The sequence below is a fragment of the Melanotaenia boesemani genome, chromosome 10 (assembly GCF_017639745.1).
Source record: "Melanotaenia boesemani isolate fMelBoe1 chromosome 10, fMelBoe1.pri, whole genome shotgun sequence".
NCBI lineage: Eukaryota > Metazoa > Chordata > Actinopteri > Atheriniformes > Melanotaeniidae > Melanotaenia > Melanotaenia boesemani.
Window position 1 is genome coordinate 23,708,528 of NC_055691.1, and position 19,123 is coordinate 23,727,650.

Consider the following 19,123-nt stretch of genomic DNA (forward strand, 5'->3'; position numbering starts at 1 on the left):
ACTGGCATCCACAGAGAGCTGACATCACAGATCCACAAGCCTGCTTTCTAATAACGTGAATATTGATGGAGCTAATCTATCGGGTTGCCATGAGAGCCATGCAGGATGGAACACGCGCTCACCCCTCCCTGTCAGGGCGAGGGGATGATTCAAGGATGCGATCTTGCCTTGGAGTTGTATAGTTCATTGTAGTTGTGAGAAAGAGGTGGAATGTCTGTTATTTATTATACTGACAATGCAACACTGATACGTGTTAACTAAATAATGACGCGCGTGGGATCCTGAACTAACACCTAAGCCTAATGAACGGGATTATAAGGCTAGTTTTTGTTTTGTTTTCAGTTACTTTAAACACTAACATTTTACATTACAGATATGGATACAAAGATGCGGTTAAGTCTCAGAATGGCTTGTCATAGTTCTGTCAAATTTGCAAAGAGGATATCCACTGTGATATTTTCGATTACACAAAATGGATAAAACGGTCATGCACAAGCGCCCTTGGCACTCAAATGACCGCTTCAAAGAGCATTTACTCTATGAAGGACGCTAGACTGCATTACAGATATTACAAGCATGAGTTTAGTAACTTTAGGCTACTACATTGCAAAGATACACTAGACTAAGTAATTAAGATTCAAACGTTATGTACTATTACAATTACAGCTGATGATCACAGTTGAGATTATCTCAATCCAGTAGTTCTGTGTGAATAATGCTCACTACTTTAAGTGGGTTTCTTTAAACTTGAAGGTTTCAGATGAAGAACTCATTGTCGGACGTATAGAAATGATGGAATACTCTCTTGACACAGACCAGTTTAATTAGCTTGATGAGAGGTTGCTGACAGCTGGTTGCATGATTCAGTGCAAACGTCACTAAAATGATTAAGACGGTATAAGGCAGTCTCATATGGCATGCTGCCACACAGTTTGTTTAGGATTAAATATTTCCTCAAGAGATTTAAAAAACTAAGTGAAATGTAAATTTATCCAAGTTCTGTGTTGATAGTGTGCTACTTAATCTATTGAACAGAGATCACTTTTTATTTGCCTAACCACTGAGTTTAGGATTATATTAGAGAATAGTTTGTATTCTCTTCACTAAAATTACTTGAGATACCAATACAATCCACTAGTATTAAATAAAGATAAAATAAATAATTAGAAACAGAAAAATAATTAGAAACAAAACTATCAATTTATCATTAGAAACAGAGAAATGTTAAAAGTGAAATGACATATCAAAGTGCTTGTGAAATCTAACAAAATATAGATCTGTGGTCTTTAAGGCCAATCTGTGTTTTGGTGTTAGTGCTTCAGGCTTTGATAAATAGGACTCTATTTGTGCATCTTATAGGTCATCTCATAGCTTCTAAAACGATGTGAACACATTTGTTTCTCTCTACCTCACTGAGTAAATTCCTAAAGTAAACTATTCAGTGTTTTTTTTAGCCACATCTTACCAAATCACATAAAAAAGATTTTCTCTTAATTCATATCTTAAATAGGAATAATGTTAGGTTATGTTGAATGTGTGGTTTTAGTAAATCATGGGGTATTCTATGTGTCATTATTTGTTACCTAAATAAATCTGAATGATCTTAACTGGTCTCATAATATAAAATAAACTTACTATCACTATATTTACTGAACATTTTGTCTTCATGACATTCTTCTTTTATTGCAGTATAAAGAAGTCTTACAGATTCAGCTTCATTTAGGTCTTTAACACACTCAAATAGTCATTCTGTCTTGCACATCTTAACACAGATCACATGTTTACAGCATTAATCTTGGTTAATGTGTTTTGTTCTACTTACCACGAACGTAAAAAGTAGAATCAGTTCAAACTAGGCTAGTGTGAATCTTAAAAATATAACATTAAGCTCTTATGCAGTCTGGAGAAATCTCTAGATTTTTTTCTGTAAACCGACCACTGGCCTGGTTAAAAACTAGTACATCTGATTAATTTGAACTTTACCTTGCATCTCCGAGATTAATCCACATAGAGAGAACAACAACTCATTTCTGTACAAAGTGGCGTTCCCTTCCTCCAGCTGTACAACCTGTTTAAAGGTTCACAAAGTCACAGATGTCTCTTTGCTTTGGAAACTGACATCACAAATTCATCTAGGACCAGGATTTACGCGGCACAATTTGGTTCAGATAATTGTTCTAAAAAGTAAACAGAAAGAAGACCACACAGTGAAATATCTCATTTTCTGCAGGTAGTTTGCGGAAATGCTGCAGAAACCCATCAGCTTTTGTGATCTGGATGCCGATGCCATCATGCTTTTGCTTGTGTGGTATGTGCAGCCCACTGCTGGAGACAAGAGGAAAATACAGTGTATCCTGAATGTTGAGTGTTTTATTTGTTCTAAAAACTAAAACATATTGCAGTGATAATCCTCCTTCCTATGTTTAGTAATCCATCTCCCAAAGCTCAAGAGGTTTCCTGTCTTAACTAAATATGCTCTTCTGACTCACACATAATCATAAGGGAAACAAAGGAACTCAGTGTCTAAAATGCAAATAGAAATAAATCAACTAGGCTAGATATTTACTTAAGTCATGAATTTTAAATTTTTCTTTTAATTTATTGAAAAAATAGGTTTTAATATAAATTTGAATTTTTAAAGGTAAGCTGAGGCTTGAATGTCAAACAAAAAAAGAACATGTGGAAAGTTTTAATGTGATCTAATTTTATTTATTTTTTTGTTGTCTGTTTGAGAGGGTTCTACTCATGCTAAGAAGATTGTTACTCAAGGTTTGCTTGAGTAATTTGTTCCATTATAACTCACATCCTTTTCTCCTCTCTGCTTTGACCCGTTCATCATCTCACTAGATGGTGCTGTTCTCCGCATGCTTTCATTCCTCCTGCAGGGGGGATGCATTCCCTGAATGTGCTTGTGCAAAGAAACCAACTGAACAGACACTTTTTTTTTTCTTGATATATTTATTCTTAAAAATGACTGGAGATCTTGGAATTTCTTCACATGTGTCAGCTCTGACGTGGACTTTCTGTCACTCCTTCCCACGCAAGCTGTTGAGAACTCATGCAGCTGTGTAGTATGCCATTGACGCTCTACGGTGATCCTACTAGTTTAAAGCTTTGTCACAGAGAAATCAGAAGCTGCAATGATTTTCAATATATTGATATGGATAATAATTGCATAGGATAATAGCCATGCTGTACAATACACATAATTATAAAATAATATGTTAAAACTAATTAATACAGATTTTTCTGAAGTGGGTTTATACAGTTTTTCATTATTCTCAACATTTAAGTGCATCATATAATATGAATAGTATTTATAACTATGGTGATCTGATACATAGCTATGGTGATTTAATACATACAATACATACATACAATAAAGTAAACCTTAACCAATTTTAGAGGGACACTGCAAAGCCCTTAAAATGTGATATTTACTGTCCGATAAAATGAATGGTATGCAGCGGAATGAAAACTGTACACATCTGTCATACCAGATTGTAATGATCTTCTCTTTTAAATTGCTGAGTTTTGTTTTTCACAGTACAGATTTTCTACATGAAGTCACTCCCATAGAAAAAAAGCCATTTCTGTATCAAACAGAAGGTCAACATCTTGCATGCATTACTTTAGAAGCAGTAAAAATGTCAAATTAGTGGATAAGAAGAAGAAGAAGAAAAAAAAAAAATCAAAACGTCAACAACTGCATGCAGCAACAATGGATATAATGTTAACAACTCTATAATGGTTTGAGTACTTCCTTGACTCACATCCGCACACAAATAAATCATAAGGCATGCCTCATTTAAATCGCCCACAACCGTACTTTAATGGCAGATACATCCAATTTAACAACTGGTAATGGAGTCCCCTCTTGTTTACCTTCATATGGTCAATACATGTATAATGAGACCTGTAAATATAGAAAAAATTCCACTCATTAACCCAGTCTGACGGCATATTGATTTAGGTTGAGAAGAGCTTTCATGTGGTAATCTCATATGTTGTGTTGGTGGCTACAGGTCTGTAATACACATTTACCATCAGGATGAATACTTACTCAGCAGACAGGCTGCTCAGTTTGTGTTCCTCTGACGGAGATTCTTGTCCTTGTGATTGTTGGTCGAATTAGTTTTCCTTCAGAAGAATAAATCACACAGTTAGTTCCCATCTTAAATTTATCAGTGCTGAAATACTACATTCATATTGCTAATTAGTACCTTGACAGCAAAATAAAATGAAAGCCAAATAACTATTAAATCACTGTGGTTATTTCTCAAATTTAAGTTTGCTTCTCTCTGTTTCATCACATTATAATATGATGGAAATTTGAGGTTTTATCTCATGTGAAACTGGGAAAAGTCTACTTTATTTTCTAGTCCTTCTTTCAAAGGCTGTTTGAAATTAAAGTTCATGTTACATGACATTACATTCATTTAACTTACACTTTTTTTTGCCTAAATCAGAGTTGCCTTTAGCTTTTTTTTCCCCCTCCAGTTTTATTGAATGCATGCATGGTGCAGTGCATAAAAATAACACTGAAATACTGTAAGTAAGAAGGTTGGCTTGTCAGGTGCGCAGCCCTTTAATTAAATAAACTTAGCAGTAAAAGTAAGGATATTTGTGGTTGATTGGTTGATGTGGTTTGGTTGATTATTTCTTTCCTTTAATAATACCAACCAGTGTTAAATTCTATGTAATTAGAAAGCCTGATTAGTTACCTTCACCATGAGGTAAAACTTGTAAGGACTGTGCTTCTGTGGAATGAGCAAAGCTAAAAATGTGGATAATTTCCCACCAAAAATGTCCCTTGTAACATTCTCCTGATAGCATTCACTTTTGTTTTCAAATTCAAGCTCTGCAAGCTGTGTATCAACCACAAATGTATGACTGGCAGTTGACTGGTAGCTAACTGATAAACAGACGTATCTAAATGAGATTCTAGAGCCAGTGGTGATTCAATATCTGCAGAAAATGGCACCTAACTTCATCCTTCAGGATGTCACGCTCCCCTACAGAGCCAGGATCATCACTGGTACATCAAAATTTGGGAGTGGAGAGGACAGAATAGCCTGCTGTGAGTCCAGACTTTAACCCCACTGAATACTTGTGGGATCAGCTTGGGCAGGATGTACATGCCAGAACGACCAACGCAGCCACACTGGTTGACCTTTAACAACTCCTGGTTGAGGAATGGGATGCCATCCCACAGGAACACATGACTAGGTTGGTGACCAGCATGATGAAAAAGTAACAAGCTGTTGTGGCTGTGCATGGATCTTCCACACACTACTGAGGTCCCTGACAGTGTAAAATCAATGAAGTGTAAAAAGGCCAATATGAGTTCTTCTTTCCTTATAACTGTGTTATTGTGCAATCACCCATTCCACTAAGTAACTCAATACAAGAATGAATGCCTACAGGACAATATGGCAGGGAATTCTGACACATTTTTTTGGTGACACTCTCCCCATATTTAGCTATGTTGTTCCACATAAGCATGATTCCTACAAGTTAAGGTTTCTTACAAGTTATAATTCACCAGAGACAAACGTCTTTACTTTTTGTAATAATTTTTGTTGTCAAAAGAAAAATAAAGCACTTCATATGCACTCTTTCCCTCATTCTAATTCAATCAATTTTGGCTAAATATGACTGAAATTTCTCCTTATAACTATTAATAAAGTCTAAATAACTAGTTAAACTTAAACAACTGATATGCTGTTTGCCTGTTGTAATTTGTCATGTTTTTTTTCACACTGGAAAAACTATAAGGGGGTAGTTGGAGATCACTTCAATTCTTATAGGGATGAGTGGAATATCACATGACTTAGGCAGCACAGCAGGTGACTGAGATAAAGCTGTGAACGCTCAGGTAAAGCAGATCATCCACTAAGACGAAGGTTAAAGGCCGAATAACAATATGTTAAAAGGTTATTATAAATCTGTTGCTCTGCTGCATTTTAACTGCATCCTGCAGCTTTAATAGATTTAGTACATATATTTTTATATCGATAACATTTTATTCAGATTAAAAATTAAATAAATTTTATAAAATGTATGTGACCTAGGCTTTACACACTACCACAGTTAATCTTATTGTGACAATCTACAACAAAACACACATTACTTTACAGAGCTAAACAGAGATAAGCCAGGGAAAGTGAAATGTTTGTACTTACACTGGTCCAGCTAAGTCATCATCTGTGGCAACAATGAAATATATAGGAGAAATGAGGACCAGAAAAAAATCAAATAAGATAAATAATCCCAAGGAAGTTGCACACGATGGTTAGTTTATAACATAGAGTGAAGTTGGCTTTGAGGTTTTCTGTGCGTCATCTGCAGACTGCATCATGGAAAGAAAATGCAGCCTAGATGAGGTTAAAGAAAGAAACACTGAACATGGGGCCATCATGCTGAAGAAACGCCACCTCATGAGACCACTCATAAACACAGGGTTTAATGTCACATTTAAATGCATGAGTGAGTGAGAACAATTACACATGGGCAGAATTGAAATTGAAAAAAAAAAAAAATACTGTTGTCGTGCACAGACAAGCAGCACTCACAAGTAACGTGTTAATTTAGAGAGATTAGTGAGAAGCAGCTCCATCAGTATCAGCCCTCAACTGTAGGTAACAACTCAATAAAGCAGTGTAAAAGACAAACAGATGTAATGATTGAGAAAGAAAATATTTTCACTTCATCACAGTGACTTGCATGCCGTCTCACTGTTGCGATGATGCAAAGATATGGACTTTTGCTATGTCAGAGAGCAAAACTAAAAATCAGAACTGCACTTGACACTTATGCTGAACATACATGAAGCTAAACAAGGGCTGTTAACTGAGCTGTGAACTGGAGGAAGATGAGACTTAATGCTTATTGAAATTCAGGCAGCATGCAGAGTCTCACACTTACCACAAACATGGTTCAGGTAAAGCAATTTGGAAAAAGATGAGGATGGAAGATATTACAACAATCCTAAAATAAGCAACACCTACAGCTCGTTTAATTCATTTAAACAAAATGCAAGTTTAAAATAAAAGTACAATTTCCTCTTTGTATCTTGTAGTCTGCAACTATTACATCATCCAGCTCAAAAGCTGTGAGGATTTTTCTGATAATCCCTAATGACAATACAGCCCTGTACAATGATTACTGAAAGCTCTAAACTTTTTACTCATTCATAACATGATGCTTCTTATCAGCATGTGACAACATCAAAATTCTGTTTGAGAGGAAAAGGTCTCTCAAATACCATTAATGCATAATTTATGACATAAGTAGGCTCTCAAAACTAAAATCCTTAGTATGAAAAAATAAAAAATCAAAGGATGGCGTACCCCAGCTGAATAGCTAAATGATGGGTCTCCTGGTAAAGCTAGCAGAAGCTTAGGAACACCACAAAATCCCTGGAAAGCCATCAATAATTTAAAATGTCCACCTCTGCGAGACTGCAGTATCATATTTCTCATCAATATTAAATGAATGAAATTGTTCTGACAAGGTGAGACCTTGCAACAGTGTCTGCCTGTTGGGTCAAGCCTTGCCAGACTGAATTATTAAATGCAGGCACAACACGGCATTGAGTGACTCTGGTTGTGTCGAAAACAAAAGAAAAACTTACAATCCGAGTCTGTTTGTTTGGAAAGTCCTCTTTGTTTGGGGTATTTTGAATGTGCAAACAAATTCTAATTAAACACAAAGAAGTGGACTCGGTCCGCCTCCAAACTCTGGTGTCGGCCTGCTTCAAGCGGACTAAATACAGAAAGTGGACTACAAAACATAGTGCGTTGTGGGGTCAGTGTGTGGGTAAACACTACCAAAAAATAAACACTTGTTGGGTGATAGGCAGCTCTGGATGAGAGAAATGGCTCGCAGTCAGATCTGGAAGAATTTGGGAAAATTATCAACCCAAGACCTCTAGGATCTGCAGCTCCATATTTAGTGATATGTACTAAAACCCAAAGTAACTCTGCATTAACCAATAGACGAACAAGTTTTCTTCTTTGATGTGTGTCTTATCTTCTTCAGTAATTCTTGGTGCAGCGCCGCCTCTAGTGGAGTGTGGAACACGTTATTTAGAAGGTCAAATTTGTTTGAGCAGTGGATTCGTTGAATGCAAACTCAGTCCGGAAGAATACTGCACCCCCCAGCTAAACCAAGTCCCCAGTTGGACCGAGTCTAGAAGACTGTCCTGGTGTTAATGTGCCTTTAAAAACACCCACAAAAAAAAAAAAAAAAAAAAAAGTGGCCTCTTTCAGGCTCATTCCCCAGCATAATATTGACAGGGCTGCCATGTTAAATAATTGAGTCACATATTAGATCAAAGTGAAGAACTAAAACAGAGTTCTCCCCCAGACACTCCAAAGACAATGGACTAACAGAACAACCCTTAACATCACAGCTGGTGACTCACCATCTTGTAAATCTTCTGGCTTCTTACGCTTCTCATACACAACAATGATGACGACCAGGATGATGATCTCAGCCAAAACTCCTAGAAGAGGCCATAAGGGGGCCAACAGGCTGCGAACCCGCAACACAGACTTCTCGGTGTTGTTGCCGATGATATTGGTGGCGTTGCACATGTACTCGCCTGGATCCAAGTTAATGTCCAGGTTGATAATGTGGAGCTCGGTGTAGTTGTCCCTGCTGGTGATGATGAAGCGGCCAGACGAGTTATCGATATCCTGTAGAAGGATAAACTGCTGTTGTTACAGGTTTCTTTTATATTCATATCCTGTTTATATCAATATTTAATATCCAATATATGGAAATGTAGAATACTTACTGTTGTTTTAAAGGCATATATTACAAATTAATAGTAAAGCACATCATGGGCAGGATTTTGTTTGTGTTTTTTCCTTCTGGCTTTTCAGTAGCTTTTATAACTCTTTATTCACTGTATAGTAATGACTGGTTTTCAGTCCAGTTTTTACATAAAGAATTGACTGCGAGTGTAATCGTGAAGGAAGTTTCTTCTTGAACTTTGACATGTTGAGTATCTCAGCCTCAGCGCAGTATTCCAAAAGAATCCCTAAGAACACACAGTATTACACCACAGTCGTTAAACAAATGGCAGCTTAAGCCAAAGCGGATTTTGACCTAATAACCTTCGGTTTTCTGTCCTGCTTTGGTAGGTCGTCTTACATTTGCATTTGTGGCTGCAGTGGCAAATGAAGGTTGGATGTTCTCATAACGCATGCACTGATTTCTATTTCAGTGTCTGTCTGAGAGCCACTTAATATGGTTGATCACATGCACACAGATTTCCCTGGATTCTCCAAATCTTTTAATGACATTATGGATTGTAGAGGGTGGGACTGTGGTGCGGTGGACCGCACACTCACCCGCGTGTGAATTGCAGCTCTTGAGGATATACATGCTGGGTTAACTGGCTGTTGTAAATTAGCTTCAAGTAAGAACATGCATAGCTGTCTTTTTGCTCTGTCAAGCATTGGTGACCTGTCCAGCATGTAGTCTGCCTCTTAACTAATTTGAAATGGGCCATGTTCCAACCCTGTGAGACCCTCCACAGGATCAAACAGATACAGCATATGGATGAGTGGATGTACTACTGATGATGAAATCCATCAAATCTTTTCAATTTAATATTATTCTTAAGTTGCTCAACTATTTAGCTTCTCTTTATTAGCATTTTACTGCTGTTATTATAAATATTTATACATAATCTATCAGTATCTATCAGCACAAATCAGGACATTTAAATTACCAGTTTTGCAGTAAGGTTACTGAGTGCTTATATGCCATAAAAACACATGTAATAAAAAAACGTATGTTCTATTTATATACTTGACATACCCTAAAAGCACCATTGTCGAACTTGTACCAGGTCCAGATGGGGTGAGGGTAGCCCACAGACTTACAGTAGAGGACAGCAAGCTGGCCCTCATTCTTATTCTCACTGCGCTTGTGGCCTGTGATTACAGGAGCAGCTAAAACAAGAAGAAAGAAAAAGTGAAATTAATAGAATAAAATCAATTAATTAGAAAAATTATTGTAATTAGCTGTTTTGTGTCATTTTCATTGTAAAACTCAGTCATAATCTAATCATTGACTGTATTGTCTTAATATCTGTTAACTGTGGAAATTGGACAGATCAGAAAAAAATCCAATGTAACAATCTATTTACCCTGAACATACAAGAAATAGTTGCAGAAGACATTTATATTTACAAAAAAACCCCTAAAAACATGCATTGCTTTGTTTGTTTTTCATGTATCCACTAATCATTCTTAGGTCCTTTATAATAAAGAGAACATGCATAGAAAGACTTAAACTAAATTAAACCTCAACTTTTCATTACAAAGTTTACCCAGTCTGTCAGGAGCAAGTAATTAAATACAAAAAAATCAAGCTTTTAATAATCTGCAAATTATGTATATTATGAAACTGCTAGGCTTTAAGTGTTTTATATGCCTGGATGAATAGAAATGTCCCATCAAATAATAAGCAAACCTCCCCAAAATCCAATTTGCTTCCATAGCAATGCATGTGTGACAGCAGAAAAGGCTGACCGGATTTTACCGTAGAGACATAATCCCCTGCCATCAGACAAACAAGACACCATCTGCTGCCACTGAGCCGAGCATTGGCTGGATGGAGGTGTCAAGGGCGCGGGCTGCCCCTGAGCAGCCAGCAGAGCTGTTTGAAATCACAGGTCCTCACACAACAGGGCTGCAAACGCTCAAGGCCAATTTTATTGGTGACAAATCTAATATGGCCTTGAAACAGCAAAGCTGCCAGCAGCTCATAAATCAACACCTACATTTCACTTCAATGGTGGCGTTGGCAGAAGGACCCATGTTGAAGGTGTAGACACACATGTACACGCCGGCATCTTCTGCTCTTGGTCTGTTCAGCCTGCAGATCAGAAAACACAGCTCACGCTAACTTCCACCAGGCTGCAATATTTTATATCAGCACTTGCACGCATGCAAAAGCTGCATGCTTTACTTCCATACTTGTACTCAGTGTTCTTGTCTGGGCCACGAGTTAGCTGGATTTCTTCCCCATTCTTCATCCAGAAGCTCTCCTGATGGGTTTCATAGGCGCTGGTCAGGTTGCACTGCAGTGTGATACTGTCAACGTCCCCATTAATTGTGGTTTGATCAGAGGCAGAAATTGATGGCTCTGCAACAGAGAAACGGCTCAGCAACAAAACAAGGAATGCCTGCTAGGATTCCTGGGTGAGACTGTTTTGGAAAACGTAAACAACACAAGAGTGAGGCATCGCAGCCGAGACTCCAAACACAATATAATACAGAAATACAGTTGCACAATGGGAGCAATAATATTGGTCATTCTTACTCCTTAAAGTAGAAGTTCTGTCATTTTCTGATTCAGATAGATTTAAAATGTCTTGATTGAATTATTAGTGGAAAAAAAAAAAAACTACACAGGGAAATCAAAACAAGGTTTTGGGAAAAAATCTGTAGCTTAAATTAATATACTTTAGGATTATAGTTCAACTTTGAATGAACTCTGAAACTTAGGGATGTGCTTTAGTCAACTTCAATGACAGAACCAGAGGCCAGGAGTCTACCAGTTCATCATCTAAATTACATCAATAGAACAAAAGCAAACATAAAACAAACAAACAAACAAAAAGGTTAATCTATTTGTGTGTTATAGTGAAGGAAATCACCAAAAACTGCATTAAGTAGTAAGGGACTCAAACTCAACCTGTGGCAACGATTCAGTTAAATTAACTTTAAAACACGATCTTCGTGAGCGTTTGTGTTCTGTGTTAATCCACATAAACTTCATCTTGTTTGTCCATGAGCACACTGATGAACATCTTCATTTCAAATATTGAGTATCCTCTTTTTTTCAAATAATATTAATTTAAGTGTGATGTCTCAGTTTGAATAATTCAACCATGTGGCATACTCTGAAATATAATAATCAGATGACACTGAATATTGGTTAACTTTGTACGAATAATAAAAAGGTAGGACATATAAGCTATGGAAATAATGACATTCTGGTAAATAACTTGGATAAACATGAAAATAGGGAAAAAATTAACAAAGGAATTTCAGGGGGAAAAAAGCCTCTACGGGCTTTAGTTTTGAAGGATCTACTGAACTAAGGGATAAGTACAAAAATAATAAATACTTAACTCTGCCAGGCAAAAAAATGTATCATTGAGCACGAGCTGATGCTGTTTTTCTTCGTTTTCCAGGTCTGTAGGGGAGGATGGAATCTATGGAGGAAACTAGTGGTCCACTGGAGAGGTTTTAGGGAGGCTGAGTCACACAGGATCTGGGGGTGGGTTTCTCTACACTGACCACTCACTTTGCATAACTGCTACAGTGGCCTGAGCACGGATCCAGGTGGTGGCTGGATTTTGGTGGAGGTCGTTACGCCGCGGGTCATTGCTGGCTCTGCACTCATACGTCCCAGCATCATCCAGCGTGAGATGCGAAACCCCCAGCACGCTCACTGAGTTGACGCCATACGCCGTGTTGATTGACACCCGTCGCTTGCGGGCGCCGTCCCACAGCTGCCTAAAAGAGTCAGCTCTGTTGATCTCCGAGTACCACCACTGGATTTCTGGGGTGGGGTTACCTACTACGTCACAGTACAGCTCAAAGGTGTCGCCTGTGAGCTTAGTCTCAGACAGAGGTGACTTCACAAAGCCGGCTGTTGGTAGTGGTTTAGAGGAGCAGCATGTCCATAGAACAGTCACAGAAAAGAAAACAGGAGTAGAATGGAGAACAAGAAAATAAAAAGGTTAAACCAAAAGGTGCCAGACAAGAAGGGGAAAAGAACTTGAAATAAAATAAGTAACAAAACAGGCAACTTAAATCAAAATTAATAAATAAACATAAACCTTTGCTTGTGGCTGATTTTTCTCAATCAATTCCTTCACCCAATGTTTTAATAACCTGGACAAATGACACAATCTCCCAGAGCTCAAAGCAATTCAGCCATGTTTGATTTGCCAGAATTTCCTTTCAACTGAGTAATAAATCAGAATGAATATACAAAACCACATGACATTACATTTTGCCACACAATAGCACACGAAAAAGTAAGGTTTTTTACTAAGAGAAGGAGAGACAACCTCCGATCTGTGTGAGCTATTATCACTGCTATTCCTGGGAAGCTTTCATTTAATTCTGCTGGGACATGCCTGCAAGGCTGCTCTCACTTGATTTGTCTAATTAATGACATATAAATTTGCGCCTGGTTCGCACAGCGCTCACAAAAGTCCTCCTTTTGACCTTGTCATTTTCAGCATATCTTATCTGTTCAATGACAGGCTCGTCTGCAGAATCCTTTAGTGATGAGGACACATACCAGGCAAGTGTAGAGCTGATTGTTAACTGGACTGAAGTGTGTCCATCTCAGAAGTAAAAGCAGCTCTGAGAGGAAGAGGAGGAGGAGAAAGGGGAGGACACAGGTCTGTAGTCATAGTAAGTTCTATAGGAACCATGGAGAGCATAGGACTAAGAGGAGATTTATACAAGCTGTGCAGCTCTTGGTCTCTGGGGAGAGTGTGGGCGCATGGTGATAGACCCCCTCCGTTTCCATAGAAGCGCTCTACGGCAACAAAGCAAGAAGATGAAGAAACAGCCAACCAGATCAGACAAGCCATCATAAGACAGACAATCACTGTTTTTTTTTTTTGTTTGTTTGTTTTTTCACACTGACGTCATCAACCTCAGCTGTGGAGACTGTAACTGGTTCCCTCAAGGCCAGCTCATATAGTGCAACAACATTCTTGCATCCATGCATTGAGTACTGGTAAATTACATGACTGGAATGAAAACCGAAACCTCAGCTCTCAGTTTGAAAGTGCTGAGAGACAAACACTGCCACCTCAAATAGAATAGATATGTTAACAGTGCTGAGCCAGCAGCCCCATCCCCACAGATCATTGTATTGTAAGTATTCGAATAACGTTGCTCATATCAAGCTGGCATTAGTTCAGTTTTGGCCTTTGGCCACGAGCATCTCATGAGTCTGATTCTAGTCCTACAACTTGAAACTGTTATTTTCATAAGCAAAAAGTGCATTACTTTCTAACTGTCCTCTGACAGAGTGGAAATTACACAAGCTGGAAGAGAAAAATGGGGAAAATAGGAGTATGAGCTATTACATATCTTCGAAATGAACTGATCAAAGTAGGTGAAAGCTCAAATGACTAACTCTAAAACATGATCTGAGTCTAATATGACGGAAAGCGTTTTGAGACCAAAAAATGAATGTGTCGCTATTTCATTGTTTCTACAAGTTTATAAGATATCTGCAATCACGTTAAAGTTTTTCCTTAAATATTCAAATCTTTCTTTGGACCATATTCTGTTAGTGTGTGATGGCCAATAGGGTCAATACAGTGAATTGCCAAACGGAGAATAAAACAGATAAATAAAAATAGTTGAGTAATCAAAGCAGATTCACACATGAAGGTTTTTTTTAGCCTGTATACCAGAAATGCAGAACTGCTTTTATACACTCCCTAATCAACCAGTTCCATAATAAAACCCAAACAGACACTTGTTTGAGTTGAGACTCATTTACTAAGGCTTTACTTGGTAATAACTAATTATTTCCTCCACAACTGCAACACCCAGTGTTTCTGAATATCACAAATGGCCCATTTAAAAAAGCTATATATTTTAAATCCAGAGAGCTTCAGAAACCTCCAAGCTTCAAAGATGTCATCAAAGGCAAGAAACAGCCTTTGATGTTAAATATAACAGAAATGCTCATTAGAGCTGAAACAGTTTATCTATTACTCATAAATTCATGGTCAATAATGTTTAAGATATTTTTCACACAGAAAGCTTCCAACCTTTTAATGGTATAATTTCATTTGAAACTTTGACTTTTATGCTGCTAAACAAAATATCTATTTTTAAGATCTATTCTGCAATGTACCAGTAGTACACTTAGATTTTAAAATGTATACATTTAGAAGACATTTACAGGTGATCAACAACATTTTCCACAGCAGCTGCACTGTGGCAAGGCTGCCTGCATTGCAGATGCTTCTGTGTTCCTAAAAAAGGTTTTTGGGAGCTAGTGGCCTTTATTTGAAAGTGGTTCAAGAGGAAAGTGGGCAGACATGGAGGAATGATGGGCTTCAGATTCTGTATGTGGAGCATCTCAACCAGCTGGACTATGCAGCATCCCTGTTGTGTGCACTTTTTTTTTGTTTATCACTTTCACGTAATAATTGGTAAGATATGCTTATTAATAATCCTCTGATGGTCATTATTTTAAAATGGCAAATAATCAGCGCGGCCCATTATAAATACTAATGGGCCAGCTACTGTAAGATCTTATTTCAAGTCTGTGGGTTGTATTTGCTTTATTGAAACAACACAATGTTGTTTAGTCTGATTAGAAGTGTAAGAAAAGATAAGTTAAACACTGAATCAAAGCCTTGTTTTTCTTTTTTTTCGGTTGTTTTTTGTATCCATATTGTCTCTTAACAAATAGAAAAGGAGAAAAAAAATTATCTACAGTAAAAATCAAAATATTCTCAACTCCAAACCACCAATCACAACAGTCGGATGAAAAATGTGCATGTCAGGACAGCAACAATTTAATTTAACTGAAGCATAACAATCTGACCAATTTTTACAACTTCAGAGCCCCCCCCCCCCCCCTTTTTTTTTTCAATTACCCAATCTTTATATGAGGCATTGGCAGTAACAAAACATGATATGAATAAACTTCTTAATTTGTAAAAAAGACGATGCAGCACACGTCCATAGGAAACCTTCAGTCGAACAGCTTGATGTATGAACAACCATTATGCAAATTATCTCTGCACTGGTTCCCTGCAAAACTAGATTTAACAAAGTAAATAATACAGGAAAATAAAAACATTTACTGATGATATATATAGAATGTACATAATGTTCCCTGGTAAAAAAAAGGAAAAAAGTTATTTGTCTCTGCCACTTAAAAAGCCAATGTTTTAAGAAAGTATGTGCTTTATAGCCATACCTCTAACTGGAGAGGAGATGTTATAAGTGGGTGAGCAGTGTATGAGATGTGTAATGCAGTCCCACACATGGTCCACTCCAGGGAAGGCCAAAGCTTCTCACTCGTTCTCACACAACGCTTGTAAATACAAGCTGCACTGTACACTTACAGCAGCAGATACTGAGCTAAGAGAGGGTTACACTGCCCTAATCTGTTTGGTGGGGATGAGATTTATGAGCAGAGGGTCATTTAGACAAGCAGAACAGTGCTGAGAGATCAATGCCATTCTGCAGTGCAGTACATCTCACCAAAGAGTTAACATTCACTGTTGCAAGAGGACATTAAAGCCATGGTTCCCAGTGCAGCATCTTTGCTCTAAAAATAGAAGCATGCAGCAAAATGGACTGATGCTATTTACAGAGCCACACTCCTGAAGTCCTACATCTAATTACATGGGCCTACATGTTGAGCTCTGCAACAGCCTGCACTGGTGCAGAGTAATCTCAGCCTGCAGGAGAGGAGTTTGAGATCTATCAAATGGAGAATTCCTAGGCCATACACTAACATATCTGGGCAGACCTACGCGTAATTTAACAGTATGTTAAATGTGAGCATGAATATGAGTGTATGTGAGCTCATAAAGGGTTATAAACTTCCGCAGAACCTTTCCCCCTGTGCACCTTTACCTATTCCCCAAACTAATGAGCGGAACTTGTCCTTACTGATTGCACCGCTCATGTTTCGACTCAGTATTCAGCTCCACACTTCAAAGGACATTTTAGGGACGTCGTTTGGGCCTCAGTGTGGACCATTTCTGGCTACGGAAAACAGATTGTAGCCTATTAATCATTTATTGACTCATTACAAACGCCAAAAAAACAAAATATCGCTTCATTCGCCTGTTAGGCCCCGTGTTTTCCTTTTAGAGAAACGTTAGGAGATTATCTTGCAGTTCTACAGGAGAGATACGCTACAACGCTCTTCATAACACGAGTCTTCATTAAAATGCTTCTAAATGAGCCAGTGCAGACATCTATCCCACCATTAACACCCTATTTTCGCAATAATGTGCGGATTCCGTCATACATTTTCTGTAAGGAGAGCCCGTTTCCTACCGTTCTGGGAAGAAACGGATTGCAGCATCAGTGTTCCAAATATCGCCATCGAGAAGGACATGACTGCAGCTCTTCGCTTGCCGGGTATCATCTTCGGAGACGGTGGATGAAAAATGCCGGTAGGGAAGCGCTAAGGTGACCTGAGCGGGCTATGATGATGGTGATGATGATACAGGATGGATTCGCCTAGGCTCCTCACACACACACGCGCACACACACACACACACACACACTTCTGTCGCGTCAAGCAGAGAGGGGAAGTGTCGCTAGATAAGACTAGCGGGAGCCCGCAGCGTTACTGCTGGCTACCTGTGCAGCTCTGCTGTCAGCCCGGTGCGGCGAGGGAATCACCTATTTTTTCCAAGCGATCGTTAAATTCTAAATCCCGCGAGATCTTGGAGGAGCGCAGAGACAGTCTGGTACATCATAACATGACATCCAATCACAAAGTAGAGAAGAAGCAATAATGTGAAAATAAAAGACATGATGGATACTGTTATTTTCATTTGTTGATAGTGATTTGCACACCAGAATTAGGCTACAACTTAAAACTGTTTGCTGCCAACTTAACCTACGTTTAAGCTAACTTTGCCTAGACAGACTGAGCATCGTTACCATGGTTACCAAGAACGTTTGTCTTTTTAAACCTCTTTAAATAGCCATCTTACAACCAATCGAATACGAGTATTTCTTAGATTTCGACACAACACACTTAATGAATGTTCATCGACCTGCTGCTGACCACTATTTGGTTTTGGTTAGGGGCTTTTCACTCAAGTCCCAACCTAAACTGCACCCAGGAACAGCTGGGGCACTAAACAGACTTAATCCTATTTCTCTTTCAACAAATGAAGAGTGGTGTCAGGCTCATACTGACAGTAATTGTACAATTCACAATGTTATCTATTATACCGTAATTTTTCTTTTCACTGCTGCGTTCATTCACTCAGCTTGTTGACAAAGACCTTGACTCCAACGGTGAAAGGAGCCAATGGTTAACTTGTACTGTAGGGGGCATCCTGCTGTTTCTGTCCAAACCCTCCTGTCGATTTAGAGAGGAAGGACACAAATACAAATCAATACAAAGTTGTACTGAGTGATCTTTAAAGGTTGTTTATTTAAGAAGATAGTGGAGATACAGTTTACCATTTCATGCATTTCTTTAAGAAATCATGACTCAAGCCTCTGCTTTTACCTGTGTTTAACTTAAAACAAAACAAAACAAAAGAAAAACAAAAGAAAAAAAATGGGTAAAAATTGGGAAAATATGACAAGGAGAAGAATATATGTGGCAATACAATTATTTCCAATACACAAAAAAGAAAAATATATCTTCAGAATTCAGGTTAGAATTTTGACTGGCAATATCACATAATAAAACAAACAGTAATAATATCACAATCTGGGTTTTCTTGTTTGTTGTTTGCTTTCTTAAACCAATGTTTTGCTATCATAGTTGAGTTGTCTGCTTTTGTTCACTCCTCTTCTGTGTGTAGAGTTTTCCCTGTGTCTGTGTTCTGTATTGTAATTTACTTTTCTTCTTGTTTTATTTAGTTGGAACTTTATCATTTGTGTATTCTTTGTAGTTTTCTTGACTCTCATCTGTCTTGAAGCTATGTTCTCTCAGGTGTTTCCTTTCACAATTCCCAGATGTCATTGGTTATCTATACCTTGCTGTCAGATCATTATCTGACCACCTGTTCCCTGTTTTGCATCAATGACTGTATCCAGTTTCCTAATCACCACAACGTCTACTACATATCTTTAATTTTTGTTTGTCCATTGCCAAGCTTGTATTGTTGTTTCCTTCCTTTCAATCATTCACTCAGTCTAGTGCTTCATCATAGTGTCTCTGGACAATCTACATCAAAGCTACATTTTTGCTCCTTAAAAACTGCTATAAAAGTATTGCATTACTTAATGATTTTAGTACAACTATAATAAAATAAAACCACCATATAAGTCAAACAGTAACTTAGTTTTCTTAATTACTCTATTAATCAAAGTGATGCTGGTGTTCATTAAAT

At 37.9% G+C, this 19,123-nt stretch overlaps 1 protein-coding gene across 2 annotated transcripts; it reads right to left on the bottom strand.

Moving 5' to 3' along the window:
- Window positions 1–2,949: 2,949 nt before the first annotated feature.
- LOC121647927 (neuroplastin-like) lies at window positions 2,950–17,447 on the bottom strand. 2 transcript variants are annotated; one of them, XM_041997750.1, is made up of 8 exons: window positions 17,097–17,446; window positions 10,998–11,166; window positions 10,802–10,896; window positions 9,835–9,968; window positions 8,429–8,702; window positions 6,186–6,195; window positions 4,064–4,140; window positions 2,950–3,916 (listed from the first exon to the last, which is right to left on the bottom strand). In XM_041997750.1, exons 1-7 carry the CDS (start codon window positions 17,185–17,187, stop codon window positions 4,080–4,082), a joined length of 834 nt encoding a protein of 277 aa, XP_041853684.1. In that variant the 5' UTR covers window positions 17,188–17,446; the 3' UTR covers window positions 2,950–3,916; window positions 4,064–4,079. The 2 variants fall into 2 exon arrangements, with proteins under 2 accessions (XP_041853684.1, XP_041853683.1); XM_041997749.1 differs by lacking the exon at window positions 6,186–6,195 and having other exon boundaries at window positions 17,097–17,447.
- Window positions 17,448–19,123: the final 1,676 nt, after the last annotated feature.

Excerpts from the sequence above, each read along its gene's own strand:
- LOC121647927 (XM_041997749.1), bottom strand. The coding sequence starts at position 17,187 with ATGATACCCGGCAAGCGAAGAGCTGCAGTCATGTCCTTCTCGATGGCG. Across the intron at positions 11,167-17,096 it reads ATCCGTTTCTTCCCAGAACG|AGCCATCAATTTCTGCCTCT; the intron begins GTAGGAAACGGG and ends TCTCTGTTGCAG. Across the intron at positions 4,141-8,428 it reads GCCAGAAGATTTACAAGATG|GAAAACTAATTCGACCAACA; the intron begins GTGAGTCACCAG and ends ATTCTTCTGAAG.